We start from the raw sequence: 19,404 nt of genomic DNA, 5'->3' as shown, positions 1-19,404 counted from the left end.
CAATTTTTTCTTTTAGAGGCAAGGTCTCATGGAGTCCAGGCTGGACTCCAACCCACTATATGACTGAGGATAGCCTTGAACTTCTGTCTCCCCCTCCTGAGTCTTGGGATTACAGACACGCACGAACACATCCAGTTTACATGGTGCTGTGGATTGAACCGACGGCCTCGTGCATGCCGGGGAAAGCACTATTCCGACTGAACTGCATCCCCAGCCACAGTAAACTTTACAGTCGTAATAGGAGGCAGGGCCTCCCTTGCAGGCAGGGACTCAGCCCTCTATGTTCCCAGCAGCAAGAAGCTTGTGCAAGCATGTGAGATTGACAGGAAAAAAAAAATCCAAAACAATTAGAAAAATCAATGTCCACCACAAGACATACAAATGAAATTACACCTTCTAAATTTAACACCAGCCACAGCATCTAACAGGAGCGAGGAGCTGGGAAGGGGGCGTGTGAGCCACCAATCACGCCGGCCTTTGCTGTACCCACAGGAAAACAGGGCAGAGCAGCACCCGTCTCAGCAGAGCCAAGTGGCTAACGGAACCTTCTCTGCAGATAAAGCCTGCCATCCAGGAGTGCGAAGCACCCTCGTCTTCAATCTCTCTAGGACTAGTGCTTCTAATGGCCATATCTGACGCAGAGGAAGAGACCTTTAAGCCAAGCAGGAAATGCATGTCAGACTGCAGGTGCTCCCAAGTCCCAAGCCGGGAGGGGCCAGGGAAGGTGTGGCGCTCCCAAACCTCAATAGATTTCTGCCATACAGATGGGCTGGGCTCTCGGGGAGACCAGGACAGAGCAAGATGGCCGAGTTCAACAGTGGGTAGGAAACACAGGGCGGGCATGTGCTACCTCCCGTGGTTCATCTAGGACAGGCCATGGCTGAAGAACCAGCACCAGATGGGCCGAGGTGGGTCAGCTCCACACAGCCTCGTCCTGGGCACCGGCGCCTCTCTAGAATACAGGCATTGGCTTCTGCTCCAGCTCTTCAAGTGTTTCCTAGAAATCAGTTCTGTTCAGTAGCAAATCTGTATACGCAAGTGGTTCAGGGCATTATGTTTTTATAACAAAATAGAACCTAAACCGACAAAATACGCAAGACGGTTGTTGTTTCTAAGGATTTTAGGAATGGTCGATAAATACGAGCAGCCGAAAGAGAGAGCAAGTGAGCTGTGGAGAGACAACAGCCACAGTAAAAACTGATCAAAAATAAGAAAGGAGCCGGGCGGTGGTGGCACACGCCTTTAATCCCAGCACTCGGGAGGCAGAGGCAGGCGGATCTATGTGGGTTCGAGGCCAGCCTGGTCTACAGAGCGAGTTCCAGGATACCCAGGTCTACACTGAGAGACTCTATCCCAAACGAACAAGAAAAAAAGCTTTTTCAGATTTATCATTTTACGTGTGTGCGTGTGTTTTGCCTGCATGTATGCATGCTGTGTCATATGCATGCCTGGTACCCAGAGAGGCCAGAAGAGGGCGTCAGAGCTCAGACCTCCTTGGGACTGGAGTGACAAGCGCTGTCTTTTGGGTGCTGGGAATGAACTCGGGTCCTCTGTAAGGACAAGTGTTCTTAAACAACTGAGCCAACTCTCCAGCCTAAGTGACTTAATTCTACAGAAATCAGAAATCACAGGCAAACACATCCTGGTTGCAAAAGGCAACCACACAAACCAATTCCGGTACATGACTGAGCCGCTCTCATCCAAAACGTCCCCAAACCTGAAACCGCTTGATTTACACATGATACCACAAAGAGAAAATTCCACACTGTGTGACATTTTTCCAAGCAAAAATCAGTTAAAATAGTGCGGGAAATTAAATTACCTTTGTGCTATAGCTTACTCAGTGAGTGAAGGCTTACAGTGAATCTCACATTCGGATCCTCGGCACACGTGGCCAGAACTCAGAGGTGCGTGGGGGACCTCTGAGGACACGCATGGGACACAGGTGGTGATGGCAGAGTTCTCTGCATGTTTCTGATTGGGAATATAGTCACATAGCATCTCACATAGCTGCCAACACCAACTGTGGTGGCACGAGGCTGTCACCCAGCTGATGTAAGAGGTCCTTCTATATATGTGTTGCTTTTATTGGTTAATGAATAAAGCTGCTTTGGTCTACAGTGGAGCAGAATGTAGCCAGGCTGAAAGAGATATAGATAGGGAGTAGGTGGAGTCAGAGAGACACCACGTAACTGCCGAAGGAGACCAATGCTTCGGAATCTTATCTGTAGGCCACAACGGCATGAAATGGGTTAATTTAAGAGTTAGTTAATAAGAAGCCTAAGCCACTGGCCAAACAGTGTTGTAATTAATATAGTTTTCTGTGTGATTATTGGTTCTCTGGGAATCCGGGAAGCGAACAAGCAGACTCCGTCTTCACCCAGCACCGCAGAGACAGGGTTTGCTGGAGAAGAAAGTGGCCAGACCACTTTTATTTTACATAAGGAACCGGAGTTCCAGGGGCTCACTGGCCAGCAGGCCACTCTAGCCAAACCGATGAGCCCCTGGTTCAGTGAGAGATCCTGTCCAAAAGCTAACACACACAGTGACTGAGGAAGCCATCTTGGTGTCAACCTCTGGCTTCCACACACACTCTTGTGTGTGTGTGTGTGTGTACACAAAGACTTTTTTGTGTCTCTTGGATTTTATTGCCTTTTCATGGAATTCACTGAGCCTTAGACTGCAACTACTTTTTTGTTTTTTAAAACAATCTTTTTTATTTTACACACCAATCCCTGTTCCCCCTCCCTCCCCTCCTGCTGTTCCCCCCCACCTCACCTCCCACCCACTCCACAGCCTCCTGTGGGGAGTCAACAAAGTCTGTCACATCACTTGAGGCAGGATCAAAGCCCTCCCTCCTATATCTAGACTGAGCAAGGTATCCCTCCATAGGAAATGGGCTCCAGAGAGCCAGTTCATGCACTAGGAATAAATCCTCATCCCACTGCCAGTGGCCCCACAAACTGCCTAAGACACAGAACTGTCACCCACATCCAGAGGGCCTAGTTTGGTCCTATGCAGGTTCCCCAGCTGTCAGTCCAGAGCCAGCTGACCCACTAGCTCGGGTCAGCTGTTTCTGTGGGTTTCCCCATCATGGTCTTGACCCCTTTGTTCATATTATCGCTCCTCCCTCTCTTCGACTGGACTCTGGGAGCTTGGCCCAATGCTTAGTTGTGGATCTCCATGTAGCCATTTTAAGTATATACTTTGACAGATGTTGACAGCTGTTGGATATTATGTGACCATATTTTCACCCGAAAACATATCCCAAACTCTGCCATGGCTGCCAGAGTCCCACCGTGCCCCATGCAGTCAACTTCCTCAGTCCCTTCCAGTTCCACAAAGGTACCACAGCTCTCCTCACGCCACATGGACAACATCCACTGTCGCTTACCTAGTCGTTGCCCTCTTTGTAGACTATGGTGCCTCATACTCTGACACACAGCTATTTAGCCATTGTGACAATAATTCATAATTTCACATTAATCATGTTGGACATCCTCTGGGAATTAGCCTATTGGGATGCATTTTAATCTACAAAACTTGGCCTTGAGAGCAGGCACGCCATGGTTTCCAGTGAGCGTGGGCAGTGTTCCTTGTCACTGTCCACCTCCACTCTCTTGGCTATAAAATGCCATGGACAAGGGCAAGCACCTCGCAGAGGTGAAAGGAGGAGTAATGGGCACGCTACAGGGAGACGGTACTTTAAAGGCTGATGTACATGTGATTCCTAGCCGGGTGGCCGTAGTGCACACTTTTAATCCCAGCACTTACGAGGCCCAGGCAGGGGGATCTCTGGTTTGAGGCCGGCCTGGTCTACATGATTCTGGAATAGTCTGGCATCTTCAGAGATGCTGGCTATGAGGAAGGCCAGTGGGTCCGCAGAAACACAGGCGCAAAGACCAATGACAAGCTTCCGGAGCTGTGTGTCCCAATTCCTAGGGAGGAGGGATGATGGCCGAGCACAGAGAACCGGAGCAAGGCCACGAGAACCCATGGGGCTGTTCCCCAGCCTGCGTGCCCAAGGATGCTCTGCGTTTGCGTCCGGACCACTTTGATTTTACATCAAAGAACCAAGAGAGATCATCTAACAGAAGGGTTTTCTTGACCTTCTCCACGTCACACCTGAGACTTTCACTGGGTCTCCCAATCCCCTGCTCCAACAAAATAAGGTAGAAAGAAAAGAGTAGGCAATCACAGCCACGATGAAGTGGGGGGGGGGGGGGGGCTGCATCAGAACGACATTGAAAATATACTGTCCTCTGTCCTCCCAGACAGCCTCCCAAGTGTCTCTCTTTTGCCGCCTGTGCCCCATTCCTACACTGTTGGCTGAGGGTTTCCCCTTGATAGAGGCAGTCGTCAGAAGCCATGACTAGCAAACAAAGCCGAGGTCACTCCAGAGTTTGGTTTTTCTTAATTACTATTGGGAAAAGTTCAACCGTTGTGAAGCTGCCCATTCTAAGCGTGTTTTGTTGTTGTTGCCTTTCTTTTGTTTTGTTATACTTTTGTGTGAGAGTCATGAATACATACGCGGGGTGAGGGTCACACGCCTGTGTGTGCAGAGGCCAGAGAAGCATGCCCGATGCCCTGCTCTATCACAAGGCAGAGTCTCTAACTGAACCTAGAGCTAGGCTGGAAGCCTGTCTTCCCCTCCCACGGAGCTGGCATTACAGCCATGCTCAAGACCATGCCTAGCCTGTGCCATGGATGCCGGGATCTGAACTCAGGTCCTCTCGCTTGCACAGCAAACATTCCTGCCTGCTGGGCTCTCTCTCCATCCCTGGTGTTCTCTGGCGGTTTGTTTTCATTGTTGTTTGTTTTTAGTGACCATTCCGAGCCAGGTAGAGACCGTTGTACATCTGTAACCTCAGCACTCAGTAAGTGGAAAAGAGAAGAGTGTAAATTCAAGGTCATCCTTGGCTACGTCCTTCCTGAAAGCAACTTCAGGGCCAGCCTGGCTACAAGAGATCTTGTCTCGAATAAAACAAAATAGACAAGATAGCTAGACAAAGTAAATGTGGGTATTTACTAAACAGGGAATGAGAGTCTAATCCCACAGTTGGGGTAGTCGACGAGCAGAGCATTAGGGCCATACAGGGAGGTTCACCCGCCTCCACCCTGCTACCACACAGGGAGGTACACTCTGACCAGGCTGGCAGCTGCTATCGTTGGAATATAGTTTTATTCCTTCAAAATTCATGTTGATTTTTTGACTTCTGATCTCAAGGATTATGGAGGAGACCAGTGGAGGGTGAGCTGAATGGTTTTTCAGGTTTGCTTGGTTTTGTTTTGTCAACTTGACACAACCAGGGTCATTTGGGATGAGGGAACAAAAATTGAGAAAATGCACCCATCAGATTGGCTTGTAGGAAGTCTGGGGGGCAATTTCTTGATTAATGATTGATAGGGGAGGGCCCAGCATATCAGTGGGTGGGGCCACCTTTGGGCAGGGTGGCCCTGGGTTGTCTAAGAAAACCAGCTGAACTGAGCAAGCCATGGGGCCCAAGGTTTCCCCTACAGCCTTTTCCTGCCTCCAGGTTCCTGCCCTGAATAAACTCTTTCCTCCCCAGCTTGTTTTAATCATGGTGTTTACCATGGCAGCAGAAACCCAACCAGGATAATATAGCCTTTCAAACGTAACCAGGTCCTTAAAAAACCAATGTCTTTCTTGTGGAATTGGGTTGATTCTCTGGATTATGATAAACTCATAATTTCTTCCTCAGTATCTGGCTTTCTGGCAGGAGTTGAAGCCACACAAGGGCCTTGCCAGAAGTAGACCCGACACCATGTTCTTAAACTTCCCAGTCTCTAGACTCACAAGCTATAAATACTGTTGTTCTTTATGAATTACCAGATCTTAGATGTTTTGTTACAGGAACGGAAAACAGACTAAAACAGTTACTAAGCCAGTCTGCCAGTCATTTGGGAACCTGGCCTGCCTCTCTTGGGTAAAAAAACGTCGGGCCTCAAGGACAAGCGAGGGGCCCACCTAGAGCCAGTCACGAAGCTGCCGACAGTGGCCGCCCCAGTCTGACTCAGCTGGCACTGAACTGTGTATCTCGAGAGCCGATCTTGAAGAGATAAGTCAGCAGCAAACCACAAACACAGAAATCTTGATGTTCAAGTCCAATCTCCCTGGCCTGGGGTTTTAAACAGAGGTAAAGGGGTGAGGGTGGGCCCTTCTCAAATGTGTCTTCAACATCTCTAGTTTACAGGAAAGCGTTCTTCAGAAGGAGGAGAGAAATGGTTCATTTCTAATTAAAGCACCTTTCTTAGGAGCCATGAGTAGGAAAAAAAAAAAGAAAGAAAAACTGAAAACATGATCCAAAGGATAAAAAAGCATCAAGACAGAAAACAGCCAGGAGGGGAAAGGAGAGAAGCAACAGACGCAGCTGGAATATGTAAATGACAATCACAAGAAAAAAAGACAGGAATGATTAATAAAATTAATGAGTAAACACAGGCCCTACAGTCACATTCTGCTATATTATTCAGAAGTTAAGAGATCAAAACATTTTTAATAAATCTTCCGAAGGAAAAGAAATTGGTAGAAAAAGAATGGATAAACTTGGCCAGGATTATTTATAGATCAAAGGTGAGAGATGGCTGCCAGGACTAAATGGAATGGAGAAATAATTTAGCCAGGCATGGAGGCACAAACCTATAACCTTGGCCCTCAAGTGTTTGAGGCAGGAAGTTGATAAGTTGGAGGCCAGCTTAGGCTAAGATCAAGGGAAGAAGGGAGGGAGGGAGTAGGGACAGAAGGAAGGGGGGAAGGAAGGAGGGAGAGAGGGAGGGAGGGAGGAGCAGGCATTCACACAGAGCTCTGCAAGTTTATAAGGTATCATATGTACCTTCACCAGGCAATAGAGTATCACACCTGTCCTTGTTTATCAAGGTACAAAATGCTACCAGACATTAATGGTTTCACAGGCCACCTGTGTCATGCAGACCCCCAGCAGGCACAGAGGTGGCCGAGGGACACTTGTCACTGAGGACTCTACACAATGGCTGCTTCTCAGCACTGGCTCTGAAGCCCTCTTCCCCCTGGTTCTATCCTGTCTCCCTGAGCAGCCCCTTCTCTTCCCATCCTTCCAGGTCCCCTTAAATGTTTGGTGATTACAACTGGATGTCTGAAGGTCTCTTGACATGGTATGCAGAAGGAATTCAGTAATTGCCCAGGGACTCCACAAGCAGATCACACTATGCTGGTGGGCGGCCCTGCGGGCATCCTCCTTGGGTGACCCTGACAGGCGCTTATGCTGCCTTGAGTATCCTTGGGCCCACGAGCCTGGTCCATGCACACCAGATTCATTCCGTCCCCAGCTCAAATTCCTTCAGGACAGTTCCATCATTGTGATAATAGAGGCCTTGCTTGGTGGGGATGTAGTGCCCATGAATGAAACCCCAGCACCCTGTAAACCAGGTGGTGCATGCCCGGAACCCCAGTGCATGGCAGGAAGAGAAGTTTGGTTACTCTCAGTTACATAGAGAGTTTGAGGCTAGCCTGGGCTCCATGAGCACCTGTGTCCAAACAAAAATTGAGGTAAAAACAGTGCGGAGGCTACAGCTCAGTGGTAAAGGATCTCCCCAGGATGGGCAAAGCCCTGGATTCAGATCCCAGGACTAGAGAGAGGTGGAGACAAAGAGAGAGACAGAGACAGAGAGAGACTTAAGTCCTTCCCCTACCTGGCTCTGTGCCTATCCCTCCAGTTCCCACCACCCAGTCATGTTCTTGGTACATGGTGATTGATCCTAACCAGTCTCAAGCAACTGTGAACACCTATGGCCCTATTTCCATTGTTCCACCTGGAAAACTCCTATTGATCCTTCAGGACCCTTCAGGACCACCCTTCAGGACCCTTCTCTCTTCTCTTCTCCTCTCTTTTCCTCTCTTCTCCTCTCTTCTTTATCCTCTCCTCTCTCTCTCTCTCTCTCTCTCTCTCTCTCTCTCTCTCTCTCTCTCGATAGACAGGGTTTCTCTGTAGCTTTGGAGCCTGTCCTGGAACTAGGAACTAGCTCTTGTAGACCAGGCTGGTCTCGAACTCAAGAGATTTGCCTGCCTCTGTCTCCTGAGAGCTGGGATTAACGGTGTGTGCCACCACCGCCCAGCTCAGGACCTGACTCAAAAGCAGCTCAGAGGCCTCTTCTGGATCTCCCTGGACAGGGACTCTTCTGTAGACAGGATCTATTCCGCTGGGCTCTGCACACACAGGTGATGTGATCACACGTTGTACACTCCCCATCCTGAACATTCACTGCTCTGACAAAGTGTCTGGTGAGTAGCAGAAGGCGTGGGAGTTTCTCCCCAGACAGAGGAACATGGGAGGTGAGATGGTCACTGCTCCAACCCTGCTCAGCGGAGCTCCTGAGCCACCTCATGCAGGCGCTTGTGCCCGAGGACCAGACTAAAACTAGGCCGGTGGAATGTCAATGACCCCTGAAATACTGCCTTGGTTGCTGCGTTTGGATTGGGCCGGGGAGGATATTTGTCACCAAGTGGCAAAGGAGTGATGGTCAGCAGTCTCAGAGTTCAAGAAACCGCAAGGGCTGGAGAGGTGACTCAGTGGTTAAGAGCACTGGTCACTCTTGCGGAGGACCAGAGTTTGGTTTTCAGCACCCGCATGGTGGCTCACAACCATAACTCCTGTTCTTCTGGCCTCCAGGGATGCATATGGTACACATATAAACATGCAGGCAACAAAACACTCAGACACAGAAAATAAAATGAATAAATCTTTAAAAAGAAAGAGTGTGAGAGTTAAATCTTGCTTTAAAAAAAAAAAGTTACCCCTGGGCTGAGCAGTGGTGGCACACGCCTTTAATCCCAGCACTTGGGAGGCAGAGGCAGGCGGATCTCTGTGAGTTCGAGGCCAGCCTGGTCTACAGTTCCAGGACAGTCAAGGCTGTTACACAGAGAAACTCTGTCTCAAAATAAATAAATAAATAAATAAATAAATAAAATTACTTGTAAGCCACTTAGATCAACGCCGGGGCATTTCCTCAGTCCCAGTGAGAGATGATGAGGGAAAAAGGAAGGAAAGGAGAAGCATTCGACAGACATTTACTGACCAACAGATGCAACCAAGGCCCTGCAAGGGACGTTCAGGGACTCCGCGACAGGTCTTTCTCCTCCTTGAAGCATGCGACAGCCTACCAAGAACGCGACATTGCAAGTGTCCAAAAGATGCACATACGCACCCTGCCTGAGCTGCTGTGTGCAGAGCAAGGTCAGACTGGCACCAGGGTGTAGCTAGATGGCATCTCTTGAGCAAGGAGTGGCTTCCTGTGACCTGGCACGATGTCCTGGGCATAAGGCCTAGCTCATGTTTGAAAGGGCAGAAAAGCTGGGCATGGTAGCATCCACCTGTAACCCCAGTGTCAGGAGGAGGCAGCAGGATCAAAAGTTCAAGGCCAGCTCAGCCTTCAAGCCAGGCTGGGTGATGTGAGCTCTGTCTCGAAGCATTTTTTATTGTTTTTAAATCAGGAAAACAAATTCTTCCCATGCGTGGAAGGCACAACAGGACCCAAGCAGAACAGTCTGTGAGCCATCTTCCCACTAAGGATAAAGCAGTTTCATAAACCTTTTGGAAAACTGAGCAACCACACGGAGGTCTGATGGAGGTTCTTAGGGGAGGTATTGAGACAGAGTCTTCAGTGTGTAGCTCAGCCTGACCTTAAGCCTGTAGCCCTCCTGCTCAGGCTCCGAGGTCCAGGATCACAGGTGTGCACCACCATCCCCCACTGAGAACCAGAAGCTTAATGGAGGCAAACACAGCCCTGTTCTGGACCACGCATCCAACGTCTTAAGTCTCCCACGGCTGCTGAACATCCTGAATCTTGCATGGCCAGTAAGATGGCTCAGCCAGTAAAATGACCTGAGTTCAACCCCCAGAACACACAGCAGAGAGACCTGACTTCCAAAGGTTGTCCTCTGACTTGCATAGGTGCGCCATAGCATGTACACCTGCTACGGCACTCACACATACAAACTCATCACGCACACGTGCACACACCATGATAATTAACAAAATAGACCACAAAAAAATAACTTAAGGAAATAAGAACTAAATTTAAAATAAATAAAATAAAATTAAGGCCTTTCTCCCTAGGGATACTTTATGTGCCCCCTAGCTTGGGACAGCCTCAGATTAACTGTGACTAAGGATGCATGACCTGGTGAGGGGACAGGTGGGAAATGACTGAATGACTATTCTAGGCTGGCCCACCCGAATGAGATCTGTTGTTAGACATAATCTGGAAAGTCTATTGGCCATACCACCTCCATGCCCGCCTCATCCTAGGTCACCCTCATATTAGAGAGTAAAATCAATTTCCTCTTGCACCAGAACTGGTCTTATACTGTTTTCACCAATATTACTGGGGCAACAGTCTTTAAAAACTGGATGCTGCCACTTTCTCCCAGAGGTCACGGGCTGTGAGGGAGCCCCAGAAGTCCACATGCAGAGATATCAAGGCTGCAGAAGCAGGGCAAGGAGAACCTACCAGGAGAGCCAATCACAGACTACTGAGCGAAACAGGCCCCGTAGCCAAAGAAAGGGACCCCAGATGGTGCCACATGAATCAGGAAACAACCCAGAGGACCCCGAGAAACAAACTGCTTGAGGACCCCAGGCTTTGGAGGTGCTAGGCAACAACGGGTAACTGAGACATACTACACAAGTGGCCCCCCTACACAGACAGGCTGCGGAGAAACGAGCCATCCCCATTAGTGAACTTCTTAGAAAGCCCAAAGTGAATGCTCTGTCAAGCATGCTTATTTCTGAGGTACCACGCATTTCCAGAATGGCTTTATATTACAACGAAGGGGATGATACAGCCCAGTGAGGACAGTCACCGTTAGAGACATCAGTGGCCACGGGCTAAGTGGTGCTGCTATCCTAACAACTTTGTACCGAGACCAGCATACGATACTCGCTGCCCCGAGCAAGAACTCAGTCACTGTGGCCACCTGGTCACCTTGCGCCCACAGACAGGGTGTCATCCTGAGTGTGGCCAAGGCACGCAGGTCTGAACTGTGACTAAGGATGCATGATCTGGTGAGGGGGCAGGTGGGAAATGACTGATTATTCTAGGCTGGCCCACCCGAATGAGATCTGTTGTTAGACATAAACTGCAAAGTCTATGGCCATACCACCTTGAATACCCAATCTCATTTCATCTTGGAAGATAAGCAGGGTCTGGTCTAGTTTAGTACTTGGATGGGAGCCTGAATAACAAGAAATCTAGAATCCTAGTGATTCTCACAGAGAACTTACTAAAGCCCTGGAGAGAGAGTATGGGTTCATGTGTGCTGGTATGTGCACACACGTGTTCATACAAAGCAGCATCACTCCCCATAAACTGGTCCAGCCTGAGCTTCTGTTTCCCTTAAAAAAAAAAAAAATCCTAGCCAGGCGGTGGTGGCGCACGCCTTTAATCCCAGCACTCGGGAGGCAGAGGCAGGCGGATCTCTGCGAGTTCGAGGCCAGCCTGGTCTACAAGAGCTAGTTCCAGGACAGGAACCAAAAAGCTATGGAGAAACCCTGTCTCAAAAAATCAAAAAAAAAAAAAAATCCTGGCTGTCTATAAAATGCTGACCCCCCCCTTTAAAAAAATCGCAAACATGGGAACACCAAAGCTAACCACAAAATGTTAGTGAAATAATGTGGGTGAAAGGTGGGCCCTAGATTGCCTGTGAACCATGACGACACACCAGGAAAGCTCTGTTTACATAGAGATAAGGATCAGAAATGACCACAGAGAAATGTGACCAGGGAGAAGGGACTAAGTGGGGTTTCTGCAGACCATTTATGTGTTCAGTAATTCATCACCCTTCAATCACCAAGTTGGACCCCATGGCCCACAGCTCCTTCCTCTCATCTTCTCAGGATCCCAGGCCCTCCTCCTTTGATGCCCAGCTATATCCTCTTCAAAGAGGGAAAGCTGCCCTCTGTCACTCCGGGACAGCGGAAGAGCTCAGGGCCCAGGGGCTAAAAAACGAGGTTGAGTAGGCCTTCTCCTGAGTCTGCCTCCAGCATGTCTCCCATATCCGGCTTCCTCATTGCCAAAGTGCCCAGGCCTGAGCCCAGACCCACTACCCTCCTCTTAGCCCGGGCCCCTCCACCTCACCCTTCTCCTTTCACACACCCACCTGACCATGGCTTCACAAAGAGCTTTCTGTTACAGGCTTCCCCCCTCTCTGCACCCACTTTCCAGGAGTAGAGGGGAAGGCTCCTAACACATTCCAGGGCCTCCCATGTCTTGGGCACTGGTCTTTGACAATGCTCAACAAAGGAATTGGGGCAATCAGAGTAACGAGCAGGCAGCTCGGATGCCTAGCCCCAAAGCCTCTCCACATGGCTTACAGGTGACTCTCCACCTAACCCTCCCTGCCTCCCCGGACTGTACAAGCTCCGGGACACTCATCTGTGAAACAGAGTTGAACCTCCAGAATGGGGATAGTGTGCGTATTTATACACATTTAACTCTCGCTGTGGGCAGGACTATCTTTGGAAGCCTTATCCCCTCTCCCATCATCCTCTTTGCTGAAACTCTCCAGGACCCCCCAGAGCCAAAGTCTCCCTCCCTAAGGGGGTAACTTGCTGTCTCATTCATAAGCCTCCAAGGAGTCTCTTCACAATCTCCTCAAGGTTCATCTTGCAAATGAAGACCTCAACAGGCTACTCATTCCGCTAGAGACCTTTGCTCCCAGACAGCCCTCCTGCTGTGAAATCAGTCTACAAACTATTTGTCAGGGATCCCTAGGCCCTCATTTCTTAACGACACACAGCAGAAGCTACCAGAAGCCTGTGAGAATGTGCAAAGGTCTCTGAAGCGGTTACCGGCCAGAGATGTGTTCACCGCCATCTCGGCTATACCTTCCACCCTCCACCCTTTCGTGCTCCCTCCGTCCCCAGCCATCAGCTGCCGTTCTGAGTCTTGCCTGTGTGGCTTCCTTGCCTCATCTCAGGAGCATTTAAGGCAGCCGAGGGCAGGCCGTGCTATAAGAGGCATAGATGTCAGAACCCAGAAGCTGGAGCCTGTAGCTCCTCCTGGCTCACCCTTCCGCCCCAGTCGGCCCTAGGCACAGCCTGAGAATCCCACAGCTGAGAATCCCACAGCTGATAAGCCCCAGACCCAAAGGCTGCAGAGCTCTACTCTTCACTCTGTAAATATTCTTTCATTACCTAATCTACAAGGCCCCAACACCACCTTAATCCCTTTCACCCAACTGCACACGGTCTCCTCACTGGAACCCCATCTGCTGGCCCCTTGAGAAGAATCCAGGACAAGATGTCAGGTTGCTCCAAATCCCATGTCTACCTCTAGCCCTTCCCCCATAGAGCCAAGTATAGGCATGGTGTGTGTGGGCTGTAGGAGACTCTGGCACCAATCTGGCACCGGAACCATTTCCTTGGTGCTGCTCCCAGCTATAACCAAAACCACAAGGCCCAACCAGAACCACAGGTGTCTTCTCTGAAACGGAGCCACCTCCATGAGCCAGGAGAGAGACCTCGCCAGAGTCAACAAGCAAGGAGAAGAAAGAGGAGGAACACATGGGCATGACTTGAATAAGAAAGTGAGCCCAGGTGGGTCTGAGGAAAGTCTTGGGCGCTTGCCTGAGATGGAGGACCTGAATGCCTGGCCCCCTTTCCCCTGCCCCTCTCATTCTCGAAGGAGAGTTCCCATCCCACAGGCTGGAGGAGCAAACACTAGGGTGAAAGAATGACGCTTTTCTCCACGCCCAAGGGACATGGGTCCTAGGTATCCGTCCCCATAGCAACGCTGCACGGACCTTGGTTTCCACGGTGCTCAGAGATGGGATGCAAAAAAGCTGTAAGGGAAGGCAGACTTTGCTGAGTGGACCTGGGAAACTATGCACCTTGTGAAAAGTCACATTGTGGGGCTGGAGAGATGGCTCAGCAGTTAACAGCACTGGCTGCTCTTCCAGAGGACCCAGGTTCAAGTCCTAGTACCCACATGGCAGCTCACAACTGTCTGAAACTCTAGCTCCAGGATTTCTGGCATCCTCACACAGACACACATGCAGGCAAAACACCAATGGACATAAAATAAAAATAAACGAATCGTTAAAAATCAAAAAAGAAAGTCACGTTGGTCCCAAAGAAGTGACTCAGAAACTTCTGGAACACATACTAGAAGCTTGACCTCCAGCTTCTTATCTCAGGCTCCCAATTTAACCTTGGGGGGGGGGCCCTTTTCCTCCCTTCTAATCCCAAAGCCAAGTTGTTCCAGGCAGGGTTTCATGTCAAGATCATGTTCCCCTGGGGTACAAAATTCTTATTATACATTTTTTTTATTTTGTAAATGTGTATTTATGTGTTATTGGGGGGGGGGGGATGGAGATCCAATTCAGGGAGCCTTGAGCGTGCTAGGCAAGCAAGCATTCCATCACTGAGCTATGCTCCCAGCCTCGAGTATCTTTACTCTTGAGTTACTATTTTTACCTTTTCCCCCGTTCCCAACTGGGGCCCTTATTTCTTTGCAGCCCTGGTCTCTTTTAGGACCAGTAATCCTGAGTTCAAAACTGACCTACAGGGACCCAGGCCACACCTATAACCCACCCTACTGAGACACTTTGGAGCCTCCAAGTTAGGTCTCTTGCTGACTGGAGATGGTGAGGCCCAGAGTGACATGAGCCTGAAGTATCAGCAACACAAACCTCAGAGCGAGGGGCCTCAGACTAAGTCCAGGCTCCAAACCAAGATGACGATGCTTCCATCGACTTGAGGGACAGAGACCCAGGGTCTCTACAAGCTGGGCCTTCCACAGAGATCTGGGTGACAACAAACAGGCAGAGACAGGGCTTGTCGCCGGTAGACAAGGAAGAGAAGGCAGGATCCTGCTCTCAACTAAGGAGACAAATTCCCACCTCCATGTGGGAGCCCTGATCAGGGAGTCAGCACACCTGGGCTGTCCCCTCATTTCTGCTGCCAATGAGTAGCAGCTGCCAATCTGTGATTCCATCCCTAGGAACCTGCTGGGGCTCTGGACTAGATGCTCTCCCAGGCCCTCACCTGTACTAACACTTTCTGATCATTTCTAGAACAAATCAGAAGGCCTAAGTATAAGATCAGGCAGAAGAGTGGAGTATCTAGGCACTGCTCAGTGCGGGCCAGTTTCCATAGTCTGGCAGCGGCTCTGTCTGAACTTCAGGTATATACCCTTGCTCTCCTGGCCCCTAGGTGGTCACCACCAGCCCCATCCCCCACCACAAAGAGCAGAAGCAGGAATCTTCCTGGACCACATCCTGGAAACAGCTCCCCCTTGTAATCTGGTCAGTGGTTCGCTGGCCCCTGGGGACAAACTATCTACAGTCACTCAAGTCTGCTCCCCACTAAACTTAGAATCTCTGTCATGGCAGAGCCCCTGTGTGCCCATCCCAGCACTCTGGGCAGACCTAGGCTGAGGATTGAACACTCAACTTCACTAGAAGATGCTTTTTGCACCTCAAATATTTCCAGCCAACAAGCAGGTCTAGGTGTGGTCAGAAGTGGGGGGGAGGGGGTTCTCATCTGATTTGTTCCCTTAATGAACAACACACTGGGGAGATATACCCAAGGCCCAGGGACCCTGGCAAGAAAAAGAAGAAATGCTTATTTATTGGAAGGTAATGGTTCAAGATATGTCCCCAAGCCCCAAATGCTGCCAAATCTAACTGTCCTGACCAATTCCCTGTAGCAATGGCTATGGGCATCCTCCTCGCAACAGAACCATCCACAAGCAGAGACACAAGCTGAAGCCACCAACCCAGAAAGCTACAACAACGACAGGTGTTCACAAGAGAATACCCAATACCAGGAAACAAACAAACAAAAACATGGTGGTATCCCACAAACTCCCATGGGCTCTAGCCCAGTGCCGAGCCATGCAGAAACCTTCTGTGAAATTAGCTGAGCATGATAGCCCACATCTGTAACCGTAACACGCGGCAGGTAGAGGCAAAAAGGATCAGGTGTTCAAAGTCATCCTCAGTTGCAGCAAGGCCATTTTAAGCTACATGATATCCTGCCTCAAAATAAAAAATAAATTTTAAAAAAGATCTGTGAAATAGGTTCCTCCCTGACCCAGAATAGGAAAACAGAACTTTGAACTGAGACCTTTAAAAAAAGTTAAAACCAGGCAGGAGTAGCACGTCTTTAACCTCAGTACTCAGGAGGCAGAGGCGGGTGGATCTCTGAGTTCAAGACCATCCTGGCCTACACAGCAAGTTCCAGGACAGCTAAGGCTGTTACACAGTGAAATCCTGTCTCAGAAAAAAAGTTAAACCCCGACAGAAGCCATGTTTTCCTCTAAACAGCCAGGAGGCAATGGACTAGGCCCCCAAAAGTTCTCTCATCAGCCACCAGACGTACCATTGGGGTCACTGTAGGCTATGCCCCAACCTCAAGCAGACCATGATAAAGGCTTTGGTGAGATGTGGGGAAAAGAACTCCAGAAGCAGATAAAAGATACCCAATGATAACTGACCACTTCCCAGTTCTCAGGTCACGTATGGAAAAGTGGAAGGCGTGCCATAAGATGGAATCCAGCGACTAGGGAGCCCCTCCAGGGGATGACCAGATGCATTCAGACAGCCCATCCTCAGTCTCTGGGTGGCTCTGGCTGTCTGCCTCTCTTAGCACTTGGTGGGAACAAAAACTAGTAAAGCTGAAGGCGAATGTTCCACCCCTTCCAGCATTAATAGCCCACTAGGACCAGCAAGCTCCACACCAGAGTGGCTAAGGCAACCGTCCCCAGTTGTGTCCCCAGACCCTGACTTCTAGGGTGATACTCTGAGCTCTGGGGCAGAAGCGTGATATCTCTGATAACCACATCTGCTCCTTACAGCTCCTCACATAATCCAACCACAGGCTTTCACCCGCGTTCCCTTGCATTTTGGTAACAGCCATTTCTGCATGCAGGGCTGACAGTATCCCCATCTGACAGATAGTACTGAGCTCGCACAAGTCAAACCCCATCTGGAGTAAAGCAAAGACAACTAGAGATCAGAATTTGCCTTGAGAGGCCTCTTGACCCGGGTTCACTGATGGAATGGCAGGACAAGACTAGGGGCGGTGACCTACGCCACTCAGCACAGGTGGCTTTGTGGCCCAGAGGCCCAATGTTTTGCATCCTTTCTCTAGGGCAAACACCAGATGGCATGGGGGTGCACACCCTGGGGGCATCGAAAGCAATCCCACCTGGGTGAGACCTGGGTGGAAGGGGAAGGCACAGGATGGAGAAGGGTGGCACTCACCTCCCTCAGCAGCTGCATCCCTTGCAGCTCATCTTGCTGCTGCTGGGCCACGGTGACCCCTAAGACGAGGGTGTGCACAACACAGGACACCACAGAGATGATCACGATGGGGCTGAGGCTCAGGGGTAGCGTGATGAAGAAGGAGAAGACAAAGAAGGCCTGCCAACCCACCGTGTCACTGGCTGCGTGGGCACGTGAAAAGTTCAGGCCCAGGTATGAGAAGATCTGGGCTGTGATGAGCAGCCACAGCAGGTAGGGTATCACTTTGCGGCTCACTCGGTCCGGGAGCAGCCCCTTTTTACAGAGCACAAAGAGGATGATGTCCAACACCAGACCAATGCCGGCCACCATGAGGGGCGCCAACTTGTCGCTGGAGAAGACCACCGCGCACATGACCACCACGTAGCAGTCAAAGAGGGCCGCAAAGACCACCAGCACCAGCAGTGTCTCATGGCGCTGCCTTTTGAAGTAGGTCTGATAGAGGTTCTCCAAGGACTCAGGCACGAAGGTCAGCCGCATAAAGCGAGGCAGGCACAGGCAGGACCCCGAATTCCGCACAGAAATTTCATGGGTCCGGCCGACCCCGCGGTCGGGGTCAGAGGGCAGGCTAACCGAGTACTCGGCAGAGTACTCAGCCGAGTACTCGGGATCCGAGAAGCCCTGGTTCCTCGGCATCTTGGCTGGTGGCAGCTTCGAAGGAACGAGGGAGAAGTCCGCCTCAAGCCGCTCACCAGGTCTTCCTAACTGTGGAGGGTGGAAAGGCTCTACTTGGTTACCGATGAAGGGCGTACACCTGGGGCAGGAATGCTGGATGGGTTCCCAGGACACAGGTGGCACCGATCATCTGCAACTTAAAAGGACATGGCTAAGTGGAAGCGCCTTTTTCCTTGCCACCCACCCCACCCCTCACACACATCCTTGGCTACACAAACCTCCAACCCCACAGCCTCCCAAGCACGCCCACACACACTCAGTCGGGTCCACGCCAGACACCCGGTTTCCTGCCTCTGGCTTCTGGAGGGGCCTAGCCACCTCTCCATCCCTCGCCTGCCAGGCTCTATCCCTGACTTCCTCACCTAAAGTCCCTCCAGGCCCAATTCCTCCATGCTGAAAATAAAACGTGCCTGGAAGGAGCAGGGGCGGTCCTGGGGATTCCCGCATCTTCCTTCTGTTTACTTCCTTTTCCCCATCCAACCCTGGGAGACTCCAACCCCTTTCCAACCTCTGGCTCTGCAGCATCGCGGAAGCCCAGCCCTGGATCCTGGCTTGGCGCTGACCTGTATGAGAACTCGGGAGCCGCGCGCACCGGACCGGGACTGCGGGGCCGGGTCAGGCGGGTTTCAGCGAGCCGCAGGCTGCTCCCCGCAGCGCCGCCGCGCCAGCTCGTCCGCCCGGAGCCGGAGCGCGGCTCCCCTCGCCGTCAGGCCCCGGGTCGGACCGGGAGAGGCGCGGGGCTGTGGCTCAGCATCCGCGGGAGCAGAGAACGGTGGCGGCGCACGCTGCGGATGGCGGGCCCAGGCGGGGGCAGCCTGCCAGCATCCTCTTCCCGCACGCCAAGCGAGCCAGCCGAGTCCGTGCGCCGCGCTCTGCACACTGATCCACGCGCGCCGCAGGCCCCAGGAGGCGGGCGGCCCCTCCCCGCCTTGTCGCCGCCTCCTAAGCGCGGGGTGGAGGGGCCCCCTCGCTGTCCCCAGTGTCCCCCACGTCCCAACGCCCGGCGACAGCTGCGTGGAAACACCGGGTGGGTGGCAGAAAGGAAGGAATAAGGCGAATCCACCCCTTGCCTCGGGCAGGCCGTATTACGGAGGATCAAAGCCGGGGATGTGTACTCCCTGCAGGTGAGGCGTGCTCGGGGCACCCCCTTCTTCAGCCCTGGCTTCCTTCCGGGACCATGAGAGGCCTGGGCTGAGGTTTGGGGGCCGCTCCCCGGGTAGGCGCGCCCCCGTCTCAGTGTTCCCGCCCACACTGGCAGCCCAGACATCTAAGCGTGGGGCTTGATCTCTCAGATCTCTCAGCCTAACCTGGGGACAAAAGCGGACTGGAGTAGCTCGGTTGGTACCTGGCACATGGAGTTGGAAGAGGCCTTGCTTCACGAAGATCTCCAGTGCGCATCCTACCAATTGAGATGTGTTTGGATTCTT

The 19,404-nt window shown here is 51.2% G+C and overlaps 1 protein-coding gene across 5 annotated transcripts in view; it reads right to left on the bottom strand.

Moving 5' to 3' along the window:
* The window catches only part of LOC121439725 (adenylate cyclase type 3), a 74,463-nt gene extending 55,310 nt beyond the window's left edge, over positions 1 to 19,153 (bottom strand). For 2 of the 5 annotated variants that reach the window (XM_041640325.1, XM_041640330.1), the window contains exons 1-2: positions 18,541 to 19,153; positions 17,264 to 18,107 (exon numbers count right to left, since the gene is read on the bottom strand). In XM_041640325.1, coding sequence (XP_041496259.1) covers positions 17,264 to 17,938 — 675 coding nt within the window. In that variant the 5' untranslated portion in view covers positions 17,939 to 18,107; positions 18,541 to 19,153. Of the gene's footprint in view, positions 1 to 17,263; positions 18,114 to 18,485 lie in introns of all 5 variants that reach the window. The other 3 variants (XM_041640327.1, XM_041640326.1, XM_041640328.1) reach the window with 3 other exon arrangements.
* Between the last annotated feature and the right edge of the window lie 251 nt (positions 19,154 to 19,404).

This window comes from Microtus oregoni, unplaced genomic scaffold (genome assembly GCF_018167655.1).
Source record: "Microtus oregoni isolate MIOR12 unplaced genomic scaffold, Mior012 000062F_ref0000492, whole genome shotgun sequence".
Taxonomy (NCBI): domain Eukaryota; kingdom Metazoa; phylum Chordata; class Mammalia; order Rodentia; family Cricetidae; genus Microtus; species Microtus oregoni.
Note: the sequence above shows the minus strand (reverse complement) of the source record. Positions and strands in the feature narration are given on the sequence as shown.